This window comes from Coregonus lavaretus (genome assembly GCF_964263955.1).
Source record: "Coregonus lavaretus genome assembly, chromosome: 16".
Taxonomy (NCBI): domain Eukaryota; kingdom Metazoa; phylum Chordata; class Actinopteri; order Salmoniformes; family Salmonidae; genus Coregonus; species Coregonus lavaretus.
Window position 1 is genome coordinate 36,172,167 of NC_140003.1, and position 19,671 is coordinate 36,191,837.

The 19,671-nt window shown below is 44.2% G+C and overlaps 2 protein-coding genes across 2 annotated transcripts; one reads left to right on the forward strand and one right to left on the reverse strand.

Annotated features, from left to right (window-relative positions):
* The first annotated feature begins 30 nt into the window (after nt 1-30).
* On the forward strand, nt 31-8,530 carry LOC311143459 (Golgi pH regulator). Its single transcript, XM_084179276.1, has 14 exons — nt 31-262; nt 473-532; nt 767-870; nt 988-1,094; nt 1,244-1,345; nt 1,557-1,677; nt 1,878-1,958; nt 2,119-2,228; nt 2,308-2,396; nt 6,638-6,730; nt 7,019-7,114; nt 7,385-7,474; nt 7,566-7,631; nt 7,922-8,530. Exons 1-14 carry the CDS (start codon nt 221-223, stop codon nt 8,126-8,128), a joined length of 1,368 nt encoding a protein of 455 aa, XP_084035402.1. The 5' UTR covers nt 31-220; the 3' UTR covers nt 8,129-8,530.
* Nucleotides 8,531-9,480: 950 nt separating this feature from the next.
* On the reverse strand, nt 9,481-14,227 carry LOC311143828 (Na(+)/H(+) exchange regulatory cofactor NHE-RF3-like; the record flags this gene model as incomplete). Its single annotated transcript, XM_084179710.1, has 9 exons — nt 9,481-9,611; nt 9,786-10,172; nt 10,419-10,586; nt 10,644-10,727; nt 12,020-12,216; nt 12,451-12,646; nt 12,973-13,109; nt 13,479-13,710; nt 14,021-14,227. The coding sequence occupies 9 exons, from the start codon at nt 14,225-14,227 to the stop codon at nt 9,555-9,557; spliced, it is 1,665 nt and encodes a 554-aa protein (XP_084035836.1). The 3' UTR covers nt 9,481-9,554.
* Between the last annotated feature and the right edge of the window lie 5,444 nt (nt 14,228-19,671).

The window sequence follows — 19,671 nt, forward strand, 5'->3', positions numbered from 1 at the left end:
GCATTGCGACAGAATGGACTGTGACTCATTCTGATGACGTGATTCACAGTTCAGTAAGTTGACAGCTCAACAACTCGTTTCCACAATGCAAAAAAATCAACAAAATAACCACGTTTTCACGTGTTTGTTGACATTTGTATTGTAGTCATACATGAGCTGAATGCAGATCCTTTGAACTGAAAGTGTTCTATAGATTTTAGTCCGTGGTTTCCCGATCAAAATGTCGTTTCTTATGGATTCAGTGATCATGTTCACCTCACAGGTAAGAATAGCTAGCTATCTTTTCTTGGGTGGCTGTCCTTCTAGCTAGCTAACCGTTAGTGTAACCTTACAAGAAACTGCTAGCTACTATAACACCACTTTTGGCTCCCGTTGCTTAACCAGCTATCATGTTAGGCATTTAGAATGTTGGCACATACTATGTCTGGGGCAAGTTTACTAACGTGAAACTCTTTCAACTCTCTTGACCCAGGTGTTCTTCTTTGGCTTTGGGTGGCTGTTCTTCATGCGGCAGCTGTTCAAAGACTATGAGGTATGTTATTTAGTTACTACACAAGTACTGTTATATCAGTTATGATTTGGTAGACAGTAATCTACATACCTTGTATTTATTTTTGTAGCTGTTCCTGGACTGTTTTTGTTTAAGAACAGTTGTGAGAACCAGCATGAAACAGACTGATCCATCAGCATGGGTGTTTACACAGTAGTGATCTATTGAGAATGAACTTACAGAGATCTAACTCTGTGGTCATGTTCCGGTCAACAGGTACGGCAGTATGTGGTCCAAGTGGTGTTCTCCATCACCTTTGCCTTCTCCTGCACCATGTTTGAGCTCATCATCTTTGAGATATTGGGTGCCTTAGAAACTAGGTAAGTACAATGGTTTAATTCATTCTTTACATGACCATGTTCATTCGGTATAATACTTTGCTCTCCATCAACCAGCTAAAATAGGCTAGCTGATGTCCTTGTATCTGTGTTCCTCAGTTCCAGGTATTTCCACTGGAAGTTCAACCTGTATGTGATTCTACTGGTTCTAATCTTCGTCGTGCCTTTTTATATCGGCTACTTTGTCGTCAGCAACATCCGCCTGTGTGAGTGACATTTTGTCCATATTATTCCAGCTGTAGCATAATTCCATTGATCCTTCCGTGTTTGATGCTACAGAATGTATGATGGGTGCTGTCTTGCTGGGGATTCTCACATGCAGTCTCTGAAGTGTATGTTGTGTGTTTGTGTTCAGTGCAGAGACAGAAGCTGCTCTTTGCCTGTGTCGTCTGGTTTACCTTCATGTATTTCTTCTGGAAGTTGGGGGACCCTTTCCCCATCCTCAGTCCCAAACATGGTGAGTGCCTGCCCTGCCCCCTCGCCCTATTCTCACTGCTGTGTGTAAGGCTCTATTCCAAACACATTTCCAATTCACACATGCATATTCATACACACTTGTACATGTGTGAAATAGAACAAATATAAGCACCAACCAAATTATTATAAGGACTGGATGGTAACAGTGATTGTAAATAATGTTTCTTTCTATACCTGTTTCTGTACCTCAGGTATCCTGTCCATCGAGCAGCTGATCAGTCGTGTTGGGGTCATAGGGGTCACGCTGATGGCTCTATTGTCCGGCTTTGGTGCTGTCAACTGCCCTTACACCTACATGTCCTACTTCCTACGGTTAGTGGACTAAGTCTATATAGTCCAAAACAGCATTAAACAACTACATTACCTACAATCCCATTCTCTAACTCCCCATAGACGTCTGCTACTCTACTTCTCACATACTCTATGCGTCACAACTAAATGACCTACACTCTCATTCACCACTACCCTCACTACATTTATACCTATGTGATGCATTGCATCTTTATCTACAGGAATGTGACAGAGAGTGATATTCTTGCCTTGGAGAGGAGACTTCTTCAGACCATGGACATGATCGTCAGCAAGAAGAAACGGTGAGAGAGAGAGAAAGGGAGAGGGGAATATATGTATCTAGAGAGAGCATAGAGACCCTTACCTTTTTCTGATAATGAAGTCATTCTAAGGCTCTAGTGTACTTTTCTGTTGTCCTGTGCCAGTGTTTGGTATCATGCGTTTTGTGTTTTATCTGTATAGCATTGCCATGACGCGGAGGCAGATGTACCAGCGAGGGGAGGACCAGAACAAACAGACGGGATTCTGGGGCATGATCAAGAGTGTCACCTCCTCACCAACAGGCAGCGAGAGTATCCTTCACTCCTCATAATGGGAAGTGTGTGTTTTTGTTGTGTGTGTGTGTATGGTTCCTTGACCCCCCCTCTCCAGATTTGTCTCTGATCCAGCAGGAAGTGGATGCTCTGGAGGAGCTGAGTCGCCAGCTCTTCCTGGAGACAGTGGACCTGCAGGCCACCAAGGTAACGCATGAGCGCGCTCGCATAACGGGGGCGAGACCACCGGTCCAGTTGAACCATGATAAAAACCCTATTTACTGTTGACGAGCAGATTGTATATCATTCAAACACACATCTTTATTTGAACTATATCTAAATGTCCCAAATGGACATGTCCAAAGAGATGAAAAAGTTAAAAGTTCTGTTTTAAAAATATTTTTGGAATGTTCTGTGGTCCCCCAACGGCAGGCACACATTGAGGGCTCCAATTTAGTAGCAATTGCAGCAGGCCTCTCCTGGGTGGTGTTGTACTGAGTGAAAGACAAAGATTCTGTCAGCAAAGGACACTGTTGCACTAAGGTGCCGTAGGCCAAATACACAACTCCACAATACACATTCAACAAATTCACAATAAACCAAAATAGTTACTAAATAAAGGAATACAGTAATATCAAAGCAAAAACAAATGATAATGGAAAATAGTAACTAAATTCACACAAGGTAATGCAAATACAAAATAAATGGAGAGGCAAGGGATAGTGGTTCAGGTAACGTTATCGGGTATCCTTTAGAGGACAATGTCTATTCACAATAGTCTTTGGAGCAAAAGCTAGTGGGGGGACAGTTCAGATGTGAGCTGGTAGGGTTCAGCCAGAAAATGAGCTTTAATCCACAATGTTTTGCAATCCAATGGCTATATGGAATTCGAGGGTTGTCCATGGCTACGGCTGCGGCTGAAATCGGAGAGGCGCAGGCTACTTAATTTAGGGATTGTGAATGTGTTTCACCCTCCCAGTACCCCAAAAGGCCTCCTCTCTGGTTCAATCTGGTTTACAGTAGTTTGTTGCGTCGATGGCCATCTGTAGTGTGCGGGGCTCAGGTCCACGCAGCTATAAATTCAGTCCACAGATACACTGACATTAATGAGTGCGTAGCACGCAAATCAGTAGAGAATGTCAACAGGCTGCGCTATCAGGAGAACTGTTGGAGATGGGATATGGAGAGGTACTTAGCTTTGAGGAAGGGTGAAGTGTTCTCCCGCCCAATTTCCTGTCCCTCCCGCTCGCCGGCAGCCGTCAATTTGATTCGCAGTGACTCGTTGTCTCATAGTATGCTACAGGTTCAAGCCACAGATACATTGGCATTAATGAGTGCGTATGACACAACACAGTAGAGAATGTCCACATACGGCGCTATCAGGCATTATGTTGGAGTTGGATATGGAGAGGTACTTAGCTTTGGGAAGGGTGACACGTTCACCCTCCCAATTCCCCAAAAGGCCTTTTCTCTGTCTCCTCTGGTCCAGGTCCTCTACAGCTACAGCATGTCGTCATCAGTCGCCTCGGTTCTGGCTCTGTAACTGCTCTGCTCACAGCTCACATCGTCCCACACAGCTCACAACGTCCTGCACCTTAAATAAAGAACAGGTTTGAGCAACTCACCGGTCCCAATTTAGTGACGCTTTAATTACTTACTCTCGTGATCAAAAGGGGGAAAAAGAGTGCGCATCTATATCTGTCTCGGTAAAACATGTACCAGGTGAATACGATTCTGGCCTGGGCATATAATGCAATGTAAGAGGGCAGCTTCTAGTCAGATACATAGTCACCCATGTGACACACACGTATCTATCTTAACCTACTACTACTACTAATATACTACTACTAATACAAAGTAAATAAATAGTAATTCAACACTTGGGCACAGTTCATTCAGGGCTCAGAGATTCACAGGAAGCCCATCACTGCAGCCAACTCCCAACACCCCAGGAATGGCTTCCAGTTTCTCAATGTCTTCATCAGAAAAGAGCGGCCACTCCTCGCCAGAGCTCAGTCTGGGCTGGTAGGCCTTCGTCACACCCCTGTAAAACTCAACTTTGCGCCTCAGTTCTATGTGCTGGTGGAATAGACGTTGTTTCCCCTGCTCAGGAAGCTGCTGATTGTGGTATCGGAAGCTGGCCATTTGTAGGGACTTCCAGTACCACTCACAATTGTAGACCTCTGAGAGACTCGGGAGGTCCTGACCTAAATTCACACATAAAACCAGATCTATGGTTAGGTACCTAAATGAATTCTAATTATAATGAGAGATACACAAAAATAAGCAATGAACCAAATCCTGGTAAGAATACAATATTTCTTACCATTGTTGATTTAGTCTGATGGTCTTGCAGGAAGATACTGATGTCCCTGTGCCATCCGTGGTACAGACTGGTTGAATCGCCGGGTATTGAAGCTCATTTCTGAAATATGGATAATCTTGGAAAGCAGAAACCAGTTGCACATCTAGTCTTGGGGTTGTTGTCACCAAAGAGTCCAAAATGATCGAGTTCCAAATCAAATGAAAATAAAGGTGCCTAACAACCAAATATTCTAAACTGAAACATTATATTAAAGTAAACAGGATTTAATTTCAAAGCATACTCTCTTTTCTGTATTACCATATTCCCAAACAAATTATGAGTGCGAAATAACAGGTAAATATTATTAATTCAGAGGGGATTTCATGATACATTATTTCCCCCCCCCATATTACAGTGTGTTCGGAAAGTATTCAGACCCCATTACTTTTTCCACATTTTGTTACTTTACAGCCTTATTCTAAAATTGATTGAATTGTTTTTTCCCCTTATCAATCTACACACAATATCCCATAATGACAAAGCAAAAACTGGTTTTTAGAAATGTTTGCTAATTTATAAAAAATAAAAAACTGAAAACACATTTACATAAGTATTCAGACCCTTTACTCAGTACTTTGTTGAAGCACCTTTGGCAGCGATTACAGCTTCAAGTCTTCTTGGGTATGACGCTACAAGCTTGGCACACCAGTATTTGGGGAGTTTTTCCCATCCTTCTCTGCAGATCCTCTCAAGCTCTGTCAGGTTAGATGGGGAGCATCACTGCAGAGGTTTTTTCAGGTCTCTCCGGAGATGTTCGATCGGGTACAGGTCCGGGCTCTAGCTGGGCCACTCAAGGACATTCAGAGACTTGTCCCGAAGCCACTCCTGCGTTGTCTTGGCTGTGTGCTTAGGGTCGTTGTCCTGTTGGAAGGTGAACCTTCGCCCCAGTCTGAGGTCCTGAGCGCTCTGGAGCAGGTTTTCATCAAGGATCTCTCTGTACTTTGCTCTGTTCATCTTTGCCTCGATCCTGACTAGTCTCCCAGTCCCTGCCGCTGAAAAAACAGGTTTCCTCCAGACGTGACGCTTGGCATTCAGGCAAAAGAGTTCAATCTTTGTTTTGTCAGTCAAGAAAATCTTGTCTTTAGGTGCCTTTTGGGAAACTCCAAGCAGGCTGTCATGTGCCTTTTACTGAGGAGTGGCTTCCATCTGGCCACTCTACCATAAAGGCCTGATTGGTGGAGGGCTGCAGAGTTGGTTGTCCTTCTGGAAGGTTCTCCCATCTCACCAGAGGAACTAGAGCTCTGTTAGAGTGACCATCAGGTTCTTGGTCACCTTCCTGACCAAGGCCCTTCTCCCCTGATTGCTCAGTTTGGCCGGGCGGCCAGCTCTAGTAAGAGCTCTAGTGGTTCCAAACTTCTTCCATTTAAGAATGATGGAGGCCACTGTGTTCTTGGGGAACTGCAATGCTGCAGACATTTTTTGGTATCCTTCCCCAGATCTGTGCCTCGACACAATCCTGTCTCGGAGCTCTAGGTACAATTCCTTCGACCTCATGGCTTGATTTTTGCTCTGACATGCACTGTCAACTGTGGGACCTTATATAGACAGGTGTGTTCCTTTCCAAATCATGTCCAATCAATTGAATTTACCACAGGTGGACTCCAATCAAGTTGTAAAAAAATCTCAAGGATGATCAATGGAAACAGGATGCACCTCAGCTCAATTTCGAGTCTCATAGCAAAGGGTCTATGAATTCTTATGTAAATAAGGTATCTGTTTTTTATTTAATTTTTTATAAATTTGCAACAATTTCTAGAAACCTGTTTTCGCTTTGTCATTATGGGGTATTGTGTGTAGATTGCATAACCCCCCCCCCCAAAACGATGTAATCCATTTTAGAATAAGGCTCTAACATAACAAAATGTGGAAAAAGTCAAGGGGTCTGAATACTTTCCGAAGGCACTGTGTGTTCTTTGTCACACATAGAGACATGCACGCTTGCCCTGCACACACACCGGCATGCATGCACACACACACACACACACGATGTCCAGGTCTTGTATGTAGTGGACTAAGGCTATTGTAATGTACATTTGGTTTTTAGTAATGTGTCTTTGTCTCTCTTCTCTCTCCCGGCCTGTAGGAGCGGATTGAGTACTCCAAGACATTCCAGGGGAAATACTTTAACTTCCTGGGTTATTTCTTCTCCATTTACTGTGTGTGGAAAATCTTCATGGTGAGAGTCACGCACTTACAGACAGCCTGACTGAGACCTAGACTCATCTCGCCCAACTTGCTTTTGCTTAGCCTGCTTGACAGCCTGAAAAACAGCTAGATGTGTCTGTCAGTTTAGAGAATATCCAGTGTGGCTTTTGATCTCTTTTTAACTGTAATTCAAAACAATTAGGCCTGTTCTACCCATATAGTTTTGGGTTTATACTTCCTGTACCGTCAGTGTGTTATCATAGCCACATCAGGCCCCAGAGCTATATCTGTAGTAATCTTTGTTTTTTGTCCCTCTAAGGCCACCATCAACATTGTGTTTGACCGTGTAGGGAAGACTGATCCAGTGACGAGAGGGATTGAGATCACAGTTAACTACCTGGGCATTCAGTTTGATGTAGGCTCTTCCACATGCATATGCTCTCACTCACTCTCTCACTCACTCTCTCACTCACTCATTCTCTCACAGTCACATGTCGTACAAAACGTTTCCAGTCATGTTAATGATTGTCCATTTATTAAAGTATCCTTCTGCAGTAAAGTTGTTCCTGACCTCTGATCTATTTCAACATTTTTTCAAAGTAAATTTAGGAGGTCCATAAATAGTAGTTGTGTTGGCATGTTTTGTTGTTGCTCTAGTGTTCCTTACATATCCTCTACTCTGCAGGTGAAGTTCTGGTCTCAGCACATCTCCTTCATCCTGGTGGGCATCATCATCGTCACCTCTATTAGAGGCCTTCTCATCACACTCACTAAGGCAAGCCATCTACAGACAGGAAGTTGTCAGTCTACATAGGCATGTTACCATGTACCCTAACCCCAAATCTTGTCTGTCTGTTTCTCTCTAGTTCTTCTATGCCATCTCCAGCAGCAAGTCTTCCAATGTTATAGTGCTGGTCCTGGCTCAAATTATGGTCAGTATGTCATTTTGATTATGCAATGTGTATGACAGAGCAGAGGGCATATTATTTCAGTGCAAAGCTAACGTTTTTGTGATCAGTTGTATATTAGATTTTTTCAATAAATACAAGAGCAAAGACGACTGACATCCTCTGTGTCTCTCTCTCTGTGTCTCTCGCTCTCTCTGTCGCTCTCTCTGTGTCTCTCTCTGCATCTCTCTCTCTCTGCATCTATCTCTCTCTCTCTCTCTCTCTCTGTCTCTCTCTCTCTCTGTGTGTGTCTCCTCTCTCTCTGTGTCTCTCAGGGGATGTACTTTGTGTCGTCCGTTCTCCTCATGAGGATGAGCATGCCTCTGGAGTATCGCTCCATCGTGACCGAGGTGCTGGGAGAGCTGCAGTTCAACTTCTACCACCGATGGTTCGATGTCATCTTCCTCGTCAGCGCCCTCTCAAGCATCCTCTTCCTCTACCTCGCCCACAAACAGGCGCCCGAGAAGCACATGACCCCCTAGCACATGACCCCCTGACCCCACTCTGAACTTGACCCCCTAGCACATGACCCCCTGACCCCACTCTGAACTTGACCCCCTAGCACATGACCCCCTGACCCCACTCTGAACTTGACCCCCTAGCACATGACCCCCTGACCCTACTCTGAACTTGATCTTTGACCCTTAGGTTACCTTTCCCAACATTTCCCTGGAGGCTCAGGGGTGTCCAGAACTGATCTTTGATTCTCTGTTGGATTTTGATCTTCTCTTAATTAATCTCTGGTCTGTCTGTGTGGTGGAGAGTAGAGCCTGTACTTCCTGAATCAGGAATGGCCGACGTGTGGCCATGTGGACCGTTGGTGTCGGGCAGAGTCAATGGAGGGCAATTGGAGTCATGGAAGACTGGACTTGGGTTGGGTTTAACGTGGGGGGTAATGACTCATATAATGTAACTACAGTACTTGAAATCGGGACTTAATTGTTCTTTGCAAAAATGAAAATGGGATATTTTACAATGATGATGATTATGATATTTCATTGTGCTGTTGCCCCATTGGACCGAGGTTCTGTCTAGCCTTAAATCAATCTGACCAGAGCAGAACTGCCTAGTATACAGCACAGACCAGCTTCACTGTAACAGTAGCTTTGTTTTGTGAACGGGGTTGTAAATATGTGTTTACACCCTATTTTTGACAGACAGAATAATCCAAATTATCGTTTAAATGTAACAAATGTCTACCAGTATTCCCCAATGTCCATGAAGCTATTGGCTAGCATCTTTCATGGTGTCCAGTCTGTACATGCCATGTTCCTGGGGTGGCATGTATATCTACGGTATTTATTCTACCAAGACAGATGAGAAGGCTTCAGAATAAATCAATTTATGTGGCTATTAATGAGTTAGCTATTCATTACTCTACTCCCTATATGTTCATCAGTAAGTACTGCAATGCCCCTATACATACACCACTTATAAACAGGGATCTGGTCGAGGATAGTTCATTCTCTTTGTGAGAGCAGTACATCTGAGCAGAAAGACACAATGGCTCTTTGGGTATGCTAAAACAAATCTAATTTAATTCATAAATTACAATAGTTTTAATGATATGTAAAAGACAGCATTATTATTCAGGTGTAGTAGACCTCTGTCACTATGGTTACTGTAACAGTTAAACACATTGAACTGGCAATACTAGTGTTCTCGGTCTACATTGCAGGTGTTCGTAATAAGATTAGAATAACTGATCAATGTAGTTATACATTAATGGCTATTTATTGCTATTTCAAACCGATTTGCATTGATACCTAAAACCAGCCTCTGTCATCTGAATGTATTACGTTTGATCAAAGTTCTTGAGCAGGGATACCTGCATTATCCAGCATGTTGCAAAGGTTGATGGGAGACAGAAAAAGTCATAACAGGAAGTTGTTTCTCATTGCTGACTTCTCAGAGTCTCTCATCAACGCTCGGGCAAGATGATGCTGCTGATGACACAGATGGAGTCTAGGAGAGAGAAAGAGAGTTAAATCATTTTCTGTAATAGAACTGTGGGCAAATACAATTGCTACTAACTTGCTTTTAACTACTTTGGTTTAACTCTGTAAATTCAGGATAATTTGGATCTAGTTCAGAAGCCACCAAGGCACTCAAGGAACACATTTATGTTACGTCACTCACCCTCTCTCGTGCCTGGGGCGGCGGGGTGTCTGGCTTAGCAGCCTCCTCCTCCTCCTCCTCCTCCTCCTCCCCGACCTCCTCCAGAGTGGCTGGGGTGTCTATCTGGGCTGGTGTGTGGCTCCGTGCTAGGGACGGGGACGGGGCTGGGGATGGGGACCTGGCTCGGGACGAGGGGGCGAAGAGCTGAGGAGTGATTGCCACCCCTTTGGCTTTGAAGTGGTCGTAGGCCTGCTTCCCTGCAACTAGGAGCACCAGCGAGCTGCCACTCTTACGGATCAACCCCACCACTTGCTCGTGACTGCTCTGCTCCACGTTCACACCGTCCACCTCCACCACCATGTCATCGTCCTCCAGACCAGCCCTGTCCGCGGCTCCACCCTTCACTACCTGACAGAGAAGACAGCAAGGGGTGAGCTGAGTTGTGAATGGTTTGGAACGTAAACAACAGTTGACAGATGCTGAATGACAGGAGTGTTTCAGTAGTACGAAATGTTATGCTAGCATGTGCTTTGTTCCCTTGATCTTTCCCATATCTGATTGACAACCTTTTGTAGTTCATGTATTTGGGTTGCATTCTCTTGTCTGTTAGGCTACCTGTTGGATATAGGTAGGTGCTCTGTACATTGTACTTACCTCTTTGATGTACTGGCCACAGACTCCCTGGATACCGTTGAGGTGGAAGCCGTACCCGGCGGAGGTCTTCTCCATCTTACACAGCTTGAGGAGGTCTGTGGTAGCTGGGGCTGGGGCTGGGGCTGGGGCTGGGGCTGGGGCTGGGGCTGGGGCTGGAGCTGGGGCTGGGGCTGGGGCTGGGGCTGGGGCTGGGGCTGGAGCTGGGGCTGGGAATGGGGCTGGCACACACTCTGGGTAGCTGGGTGGAGGGGTTGCTGGAAGGAGGGATTCCATCATCTCTTCCAAGTAGAACAGAGGAGACACGCCTCCCTGTGGAAGATCATAATTAATCTCAGACCTACAGTAGTCTTCTTGACTGCCCTTCGGTTTCTGGACAGTTCCTGAGACTGTATACACTATGAAATGACTGCCACTTAGCCTCAAAGTTTTTCAACTTTAGTAGGCTTTTTGAATGGTCTTCAAAGCGCAAAAACATTATAAAAGGAATTAATCCTCCAACTTCTATCCCCAAGCAATACGACTAACAAAATAACTACACGGACTATCTGAGTTTACCTTGTATCTTCATTTACCTTTTATTTCAATCTTTGCACTGTCTCTATGCACACTCACAGGGCCCTACACACACACACACACACACACACACAAACACTCACTCTATCATTTTCTCACTCACACATAATATGCACATACATTTATACTGACTCTACACCCCCGCACACCCACTCACATGCAAGCTGCTGCTACTCTGTTGCCTAGTCACCTTACCCCTATACATATCTACCTCCATCACTCCAGTATCCCTGCACATGTAAATATGGTATTGGATCTGACTTTTTAAATATTTCCTGTATATATTATGCTTACTTACTTACTTTATTGTGTATTTCATATTTCCTATTCTTATTTCTCATGTTTCTTTTGTGTAATACATTGTTATTGATTTATTGCATTGTTGGGTTTTGAGTTTGCAAGAAAGGCATTTCACTGTACTTGTGCATGTGACATTAAAACTCAAATCATATTTTATTTGTCACATACACGTGTTTAGCAGATGTTATTGCGGGTGTAGCGAAATGCTTGTGCTTCTAGCTCCGACAGTGCAGTAATATCTAACAAGTAATATATAACAATTTCACAACATATACCCAATACACGCAAATCTATGTAAGGAATGGAATTTAAGAATATATACATATACATATACATATAAGGACAAGCAATGACAACGCGGCATGGACTAAGACACAGTAGAATATTATAGAACACAGCTGGATATATCTTAAATGACCGTGTTTTCAAGAATTTTCTAACATAATCGTGAAGCCTTTTCAAAAGATTAGTGGACATGATCCGGAAGTAAAGCGGAAGGGGCGGTTACTTTCACACGGTTTTCAAACAGTTTGTGCTCATCAGTATCAGATCCAGCTTCATTACAATCCAAAAGGCAAAACTGATCCTAGATCAGCACTCCTACTCTGAGACACTGTGAATATGGACCCAGATGTGTAGGCCGATGTGCTTTAGCCAACTCCTATGACTGTCATTTCATACATTTATTTCCTAAATCCAAAAAGAAAGATTGATCCCAGAACCCTCACCATCTTGTAGAGCGTGTCAGTGTCTTCATCGACCACCAGGAGGCAGCACTTGTTGCCACACTGCCTGATCCTGTCCACCACCTGCTCATGGCTGCATCCATCCACTTCCTCTCCCTCCACGGCAACCAGCCTGTCCATCTCCTTTAATCCCGCCCTCTCTGCTGGGCTGCCCCTGTCAATGTCCCTGATGAAGTGGCCTGCAGGTAGGATGATATTTACAGGGTGTTATTGCATAAAATTATGTAGACAGATGGCTATTGTTGTTGGTGTATAGTTTAATAGTGATGATCCTATGTGGCTATTAGAAGATGTGTTGTTATAAGACATAAGGGGTTCATACATACTTATGAAAAGTAAAGTAAAGTGTAACCAAGTTTTTCTTTGGATACCTACTGAGCATCAAAATTCACACACCACACAAACAAACACACCTGTCTTGTTAGGCTCAGTCCTTAGGAAGTATCCATAGCCGTCCGATCCTTTTACCAAGTCTGCGGTGCGTGGCTTCAGTGGAAGGAGCATCACTGTGGCTAGCCCCACCCCTAGCCTGATATGTTTGTTCTTGTAGAACCTGTCTGTGTCCTTGTCCACCAATAGGAACATAATGCTGCAGCCTGATGCCTTGACCTGACACAGAGGTCACAACAGGGGCTCATTCAGGCAGGTGCAATTTTAAATAACGTTTAGATAGAAATTAACAGAAGAATAATAAACATTCTTATCTGTCATGTAGAATAAAGACTTATGACATATGTTGCCTAAATTTAACCAATCACATTTTTTTCTGCCCTCAAGGCTGAGCTGCCCAGGAAAATCAAATGGAATTATCACTGATTTGCCAAATTATCACTGTCCTAGGTGAACAAAATGCGTTGACAGGCTGTAGAATAATTTGACAGAAATTGCAGTTAAAGTTAACCACAGAGTAGGGTAAATAAGGACTGAACCCTGACCTTTTCAACTATCTGGTCATGAGTGGCATTCTCCATGTTCTCCCCGTTGACCTCTATCAGTCGGTCGTTGGCCTTGACCCCTGCCCTCGCAGCCACACCCCCTGGGGTCACCTCTGTCATGAACATGCCCACCTCACCTGGGACACGAAATGGAGGAAAGAAAATATAGTTTAAAACAGAATCGCAATCCTAAATTCACTATCATTGGACATGCAGAAGATAGGTATGTATGTTAAGGGCCCACGCCACACGAGACAAAGATAATGTGTTAATTTGTTGCTTGATCAACAAGCGTAACAATTTAATAACAATCCTCAGAGATGACAATAATTGCTGTTGTCAGTTTCATCTCTATTATCAGCAATATCACAATCAAAGAGATAACCAAAGAGATTACATCTGTGTGTGTGTGTGTGTGTGTGTGTGTGTGTGTGTGTGTGTGTGTGTGTGTGTGTGTGTGTGTGTGTGTGTGTGTGTGTGTGTGTGCGTGTGTGTGTGTGCCCCACCCCTCTCATCTTTGATAGAGCGCAAAGAGAAGCCGTAGCCCCCGCTGGACTTGGCCAGGTAGCAGAGTTTGGGTTTGGGCGCCCCTCCTCCCACCCTGTTCATGGTGGGCTGGGTGGGTTTGGGGTGAGGGTCAGACAGGTCCACCCCATTAGTTTTGGCCTGCTTGTAGGATTCCACATCCAGAATGTGGAAGGTGACAGATGCACCACTCTCCTTCACCAGGTCCACTACCTAACAGAGGACACACAGCACAGGAGAAAGAGATGGGGCAAAGTATGGTATGGTGCTACAACAGTAGTTATAGCTTACATGTGTTCTCTAGTAATTCCACATTTACCCAACTAAAACTGGTACCCTACCCCAGGCACTTTAAAGGACTTGCTAAGTGTGAACAATGTCAGCGGACAAGGTTATTACCATACTATTACTATATTGCTTACACCTTTATAATTTCAATACAGTAAAAAAGGGGGAGGAGCTAGGGGTTATGTGGAATTGGACACCTGCTAGCCCTGTCAGTTTTTCCCCTCCCCCTCCTCACCCGTGAGTGGTCCATTTTGTCCACATAGGTTCCGTTGACCCGGAGGATGCGGTCTCCGTCCTTCAAACCCACCAGCTCGGCCGGCCCGCCCATCTCCAGGTTCCTGATCAGGTGACCATCCTCTCCATGCTCCACCCTCAAGAAGAAGCCAAAGCTTTGACCTGGCTTCTTACTCAGCACTATCACCCTCGGCCTGTACCCAGCCATGTCCTGCAACAGCAGAGACCACAGGGTATGAATATAATACAGAACACACACACACAATCACACTGGTGAGCACAGTCACCCTCTGTTTTTACCCTGCCATGTCCTGTAATCCAGACCAGAATGTGAGAGTACTAACACACACAAACCTACTTTCTCTTCTCTACAAAATAATAATTCTGACCCTCAAATACTCCACTGTGTGTATCAGTGGTAAACCCCATTCAATCTAATCTCAATGTCTGAAACCACCCCCACTGTCAGACTTGCCAAATGACCTTAATAACGCAATGTGCTGTAAAATATAGCTATACCAGTGGAGGCTGGTGAGGGGAGGACGGCTCATAATAATGGCTGGAATGGAGCTAATGGAATGGCATCAGACACATAGAAACCATTTGTTTGATACCATTCCACTGATTCCGCTCCAGCCAATACCACGAGCCCGTCCTCCCCAATTAAGGTGACACCAACCTCCTGTGAGCTATACTGTAGCAACTCATAGGTATGTACTGTACAGCAACATCACCCTCAGATAAATTGTAGTAAATTGGGTGTGGAGTGGAACATTTGCATAACAGAAATCTGATTGGCCACATAGAGATATAACAGGGATATAAACATAGAGATTAAAAGACTAGATATCCCGTAGAGATAAGAGACAACATATGTCAGCGTAGGGTTGGGCTGTCATTAATTACACTGATACTTTACTGACAAAAGACCTCTGGAGAGTGTATTCTGCTGACCATTATGGGTGAATCACTAACTCGCACACACACAAACACGCACACGCACACAGAAACACCATGATCTACACTCGTGTTTTAATAGTGTAGCAAAGTGCTGATAACTCCAGAAGAAGGTTAACCTGCTATGCTACCTCTCCCGTGGCCATGGGTTGTTAATGGTTAACGGCAGCCAGGGCCAGCTGAAGGTGCGAAGGGCTCTTTTAACTGGAATGTGTGAATTTCACCCCCCAATAAAGAATGTCAACGTAAGAATCCTTGTAATGTTTATTACACTGTTATCACAGAGAGAAAGAAAGACGTGTGTGTGTGTGTTAATGCGAAGGTGTAGTATAAGTCTGTGTGTGGCAGTGTGCTGATATTGGTATGTTCCTACAGTTTGCTAACTGTTAGATTATGATAAACACAGTAATATGTAAAATTGTATCATTTAATCCGTGACACAGTCACTGTAGACTACTGTTTTTAGGGAGATTGTTTCCTGGAAGAAGATGCAGTCCTCAAATCCTATAAACTAGCCCAAGATGACAATTGCAAGGAAACTCCATCTACATTGAGTGGAACCATGATCCTATCCCATGAGTTTGAATCCTCAGGGTGGGGGTGCATGTCAAGTAGTAACCCTAAAGTCTCCTGGATCGTTATATGGAGTGCCTCTATCTCTGTTGTTGCTCTATGTTTAAGCAATAAGGCACTAGGGGGTGTGGTATATGGCCAATATACCACGGCTAAGGGCTGTTCTAATGCACGACGCAACGCAGAGTGCCTGGATACAGCCCATAGCGGTGGTATATTGGCCATATACCACAAACCCCTGAGGTGCTTTATTGCTATTATAAACTGGTTACAAACGTAATTAGAACAGTAAAAATAAATGTTTTGTCATACCCGTGCTATATGGTCTCATATACCACGGCTTTCAGCCAATCAGCATTCAGGGCTCGAACAACCCAGTTTATAATTCCATTTGAGTCATTTAACCAACGCTCTTATCCTGAGCAAATTACATGACAAATTAGGGTTAAGTGCCTTGTTCAAGGACACATCGACCGATCTTTCACTTCTTTGGCTCAGGGATTCGATCCAGTGACCTACTGGCCCAACACTCTTAACCGCTAGGCTACCTATGTCCATTATAGTCACACTCTTAAACACCTGCCATTGCCCACCACCACACATAAGATAACCAGTACATGTGATATCAAAATACTGAGCAAATAGTAGAATTGACCATGTTAATAAATATAGCATTAATTAGCATTAAAAGCTAAGTCACTAAACATAATATATATGTGATTAATTTGATCGACCACAGCAATAGGAGAAATAGTAGAACATTCACTCACCTGCTCCTGTCTCTAGTCCCAGTCCCAGTCCAGAGGAAGAGCTCAGGTAGGGTTCAGATGGTATCTCTATCTGTTTCTTCCCCGTCTTTCCCTTGTTCCCTCTCACCTCCTCGCTCTCTCGCTCTCTCTCTCTCTCTCTCTGAAGGACTTTGACAGGTCAAAGTTGGACCTAAAGGCTGAGTTATTTAAGTGTCTCGTGGCAGGAGCATCTTGGGAGATGCATGTTTTAACAGCCCAGTGACGGTATCCCTTTAAAACCACAGCGTTAATCACAACCCAGTCATCTGTTTAGAATGGTCAAAGGTGACAGAGGAGGGTGGAGAAGGCTGCAGACAATGTCAAGGATCAAGGCTTGGCAACGTCACCACAACAACCTAATAACAACAACAGCAGTAATGAAGGGTTAATGGGAGCGAAGACTGGCTGCCTAGGCATATTGCCTGGATGGAAGAATTCCATGCTTTATGGTGGAAATGGCCTTATCTGTGGGATAGTCCCCCAGTATACTACGGTTTATCTCCAAAACTATTGTGTGTAATGTATATTTATATCCGCAAATAAATAAATATAGGCATAGGCAATAGGCATGTCTTCACACCTCTGAAGGCGGTGTTGGATACAGTATAATGGTTGGTCGATTGATCTGTGAAGACTGTGTTATTGTCAGGCAGTGGAGGCTGGTTGGAGGAGCTATAGGAAGACGGGCTGTTTGTAATGGCTGGAATGGAATAAATGGAACGGTATCAAACAGCTCAAGCATATGGAAACCACAAGTTTGACTCCGTTCCATTAATTCCATTCCAGCCATTACAATGAACCAGTCCTCCTAATAGCTCCTCCCACCAGCCTCCACTGTTGTCAGGTGAGCCAGTTTGGTAGTACTGGTCTGTTTCTTGACGGACACTATAAGCCCTGACACACAGCTTGTCCGATCAACAATATCTAAACGCATCTCAACTCCGTTATCAGTATGACAATCAGAAGTACCATCTTTGACAATGTAGTTTTGGATTTAATTGTTTTGTTGAGTTTAGGGTTTGTGGGACTGTTATAATTGGACTTGGACCATTATGTACCTTGCAGTAGGTAATCTATGTCCATGTAACAAAGGGAGTTTGAGAATATGTATCTTTTCAACTGATCTCTGCCACCTGCTGTCAAGAGAGGATTAAAAAGGGGAAACCCATTTGTAAGACAACTGCCTCCCAGAAAGGATTTGATTGTAGTGGTACGGGATTGAAGACAATGAGACAGTGAGGATGAGAGAGGGAGAAAAGGAGAAACAAGAAGTGTGTATGTGCGTGTATAGGTGTATTATTGTGTGTGTTTGTCAGTTAGGTCAGAGACAGAGAGTCTGATGGGCAAGAGTTGGCTGCTGGTCAGTCACTTAACCATTGGTCGAATCTGAGGCGACTTGGTGTCTGTATACACAGACAGATGGGTGAGGGATGAGGCCCCAGACGCAGGTGTGTGTCCCTGGCGTAAACAGTAGAGACAGGATGGTGCGTTGTGCAGCCAGGGCGAGAGAGAGAGGTGACCCTCTGGCCAAGCATGTACTCCGCAGGGGCCTGTAGCTGTGTTTGTACAGATTGATGTGAGGGGCACAGGACAGGAGCCATGCAGGGCCAGGAGACTGACAGTGTGTCTGAGAGAGACAGAGCTCCTCTTCAGCTTGACCAAACACTTCTGCCTGACATATTTCACTATCCATTACCCTCGACGTGTGTGTGTAGGTGTCTGTGTGCGTGAGCGAGCGTGTGTGTGTGTGTGTGTGTTTATGTGTGTGTGTGCGTGCACGTGTCTGTGGATACAGAGACACCAAGTCTCATCAGATTCGACCACTGGTTGAGTGTGTTTGTGTCAGAAACAGGGTTAATATTTTGCTAAATTGACTCATTGTATTGGTACAAAGTAAAAATACTTGACTCCAGTTGGACATCTGTCTGGAGTCTGGTACTAGGCTGTATTTATCTATTCTACACATCGCCCTCACGCTCTCTCAGATCAGACATGCACTAATTCGCAACCTTTCATCATGCTTTAATCATTCCACCAGGTGGCGTCATTACTGTTACAACATCTGGGAGTAATCAACATGTTTTCATGTCATCCCAGAGAGAGACCTTGATGAATAACATTCTTCTCAGAGAGAAACCATGATGAATAACACTCCTCCCAGCAGGTAGCAGTCATCTCTCTCTCTCTTTCTCTCTCTCCTTTGATTGGCATTCTCATTGGGTTGTTTATGTGGGTAATTGGACCTGCATATTGACTGGCTGGCTGCATATAGAACTGGGGTATTTAAATCCGTTGATAGATTGGGTTCTGGAGCCTGGAGAAGTAATGGACAGTCATCTCTCTCTGAGGGAGAGCAGTTTGCATTCATATAACCCCACCACTGGCCTGTGGATGAGTCCCTTCTCTTCAGAGCAATACCATGCCTCAGCAGGCAGCTATCTGCTACAGTAGAACAGGTCCTTTGATTATAGTACAGCAGGTGTTACCACCAATCCAGCGGCCCATTCATCTCTGCCTGCTTTTAAGGGAAACAGTGCTGGGAAGCCATGCGGAAAATAAATAGCCTATTCGAAAATTGTTTGTTCTAATCTATGGAATACATAAATATCTGTGTATAGGCCCACTTCCTTAATAGGAAAAGCATTGTGTGATAGGCTATATTGTGCATTGTGAGACATGGATAGGCTGCATTTCACACATGAAATAACAATCTATGTCAAGTTTCATATCTACATTGGGAGATGATTAGATTGCAGTATCAATATATAGATATTTTGAAGTCATAAAGTAGAAGTCGATTGTAATAACCGAGGCCCACAATAATGAGCCCTGCAGACTTCTTTTGAAATCTGAGCTTGTAAAATCAATGTGTTTTCTTTACGAACCACTTGAGGGAGCCACCAGAGCACTCAGTCGGACGTGTCATTCATAACTTTCTACCCCAGTCAGAGGACCGTTGTCCTCCACCCCCAAACGAGTGGCCGCAAACAGACTCAACTACCAGGTCTGTCCGTAATAAAGAGATGCTCTGCTTTTTTGACACCACACTCCAAAAAGCAAGTTCTGCAGGCTCTAGTTTTGTCTAATCTTGATTATTGTCCAGTCGTGTGGTCCAGTGCTGCAAGGAAAGACCTAGTTAAGCTGCAGCTGGCCCAAAACAGAGCGGCACGTCTTGCTCTTCATTGTAATCAGACGGCTGATATAAATACTATGCATGCCAGTCTCTCTTGGCTAAGATTTGAGTAGAGGCTGACTGCATCACTTCTTCTTTTTATAAGAAACATTAATGTGTTGAAAATCCCAAATTGTTTGCATAGTCAACTTACACACAGCT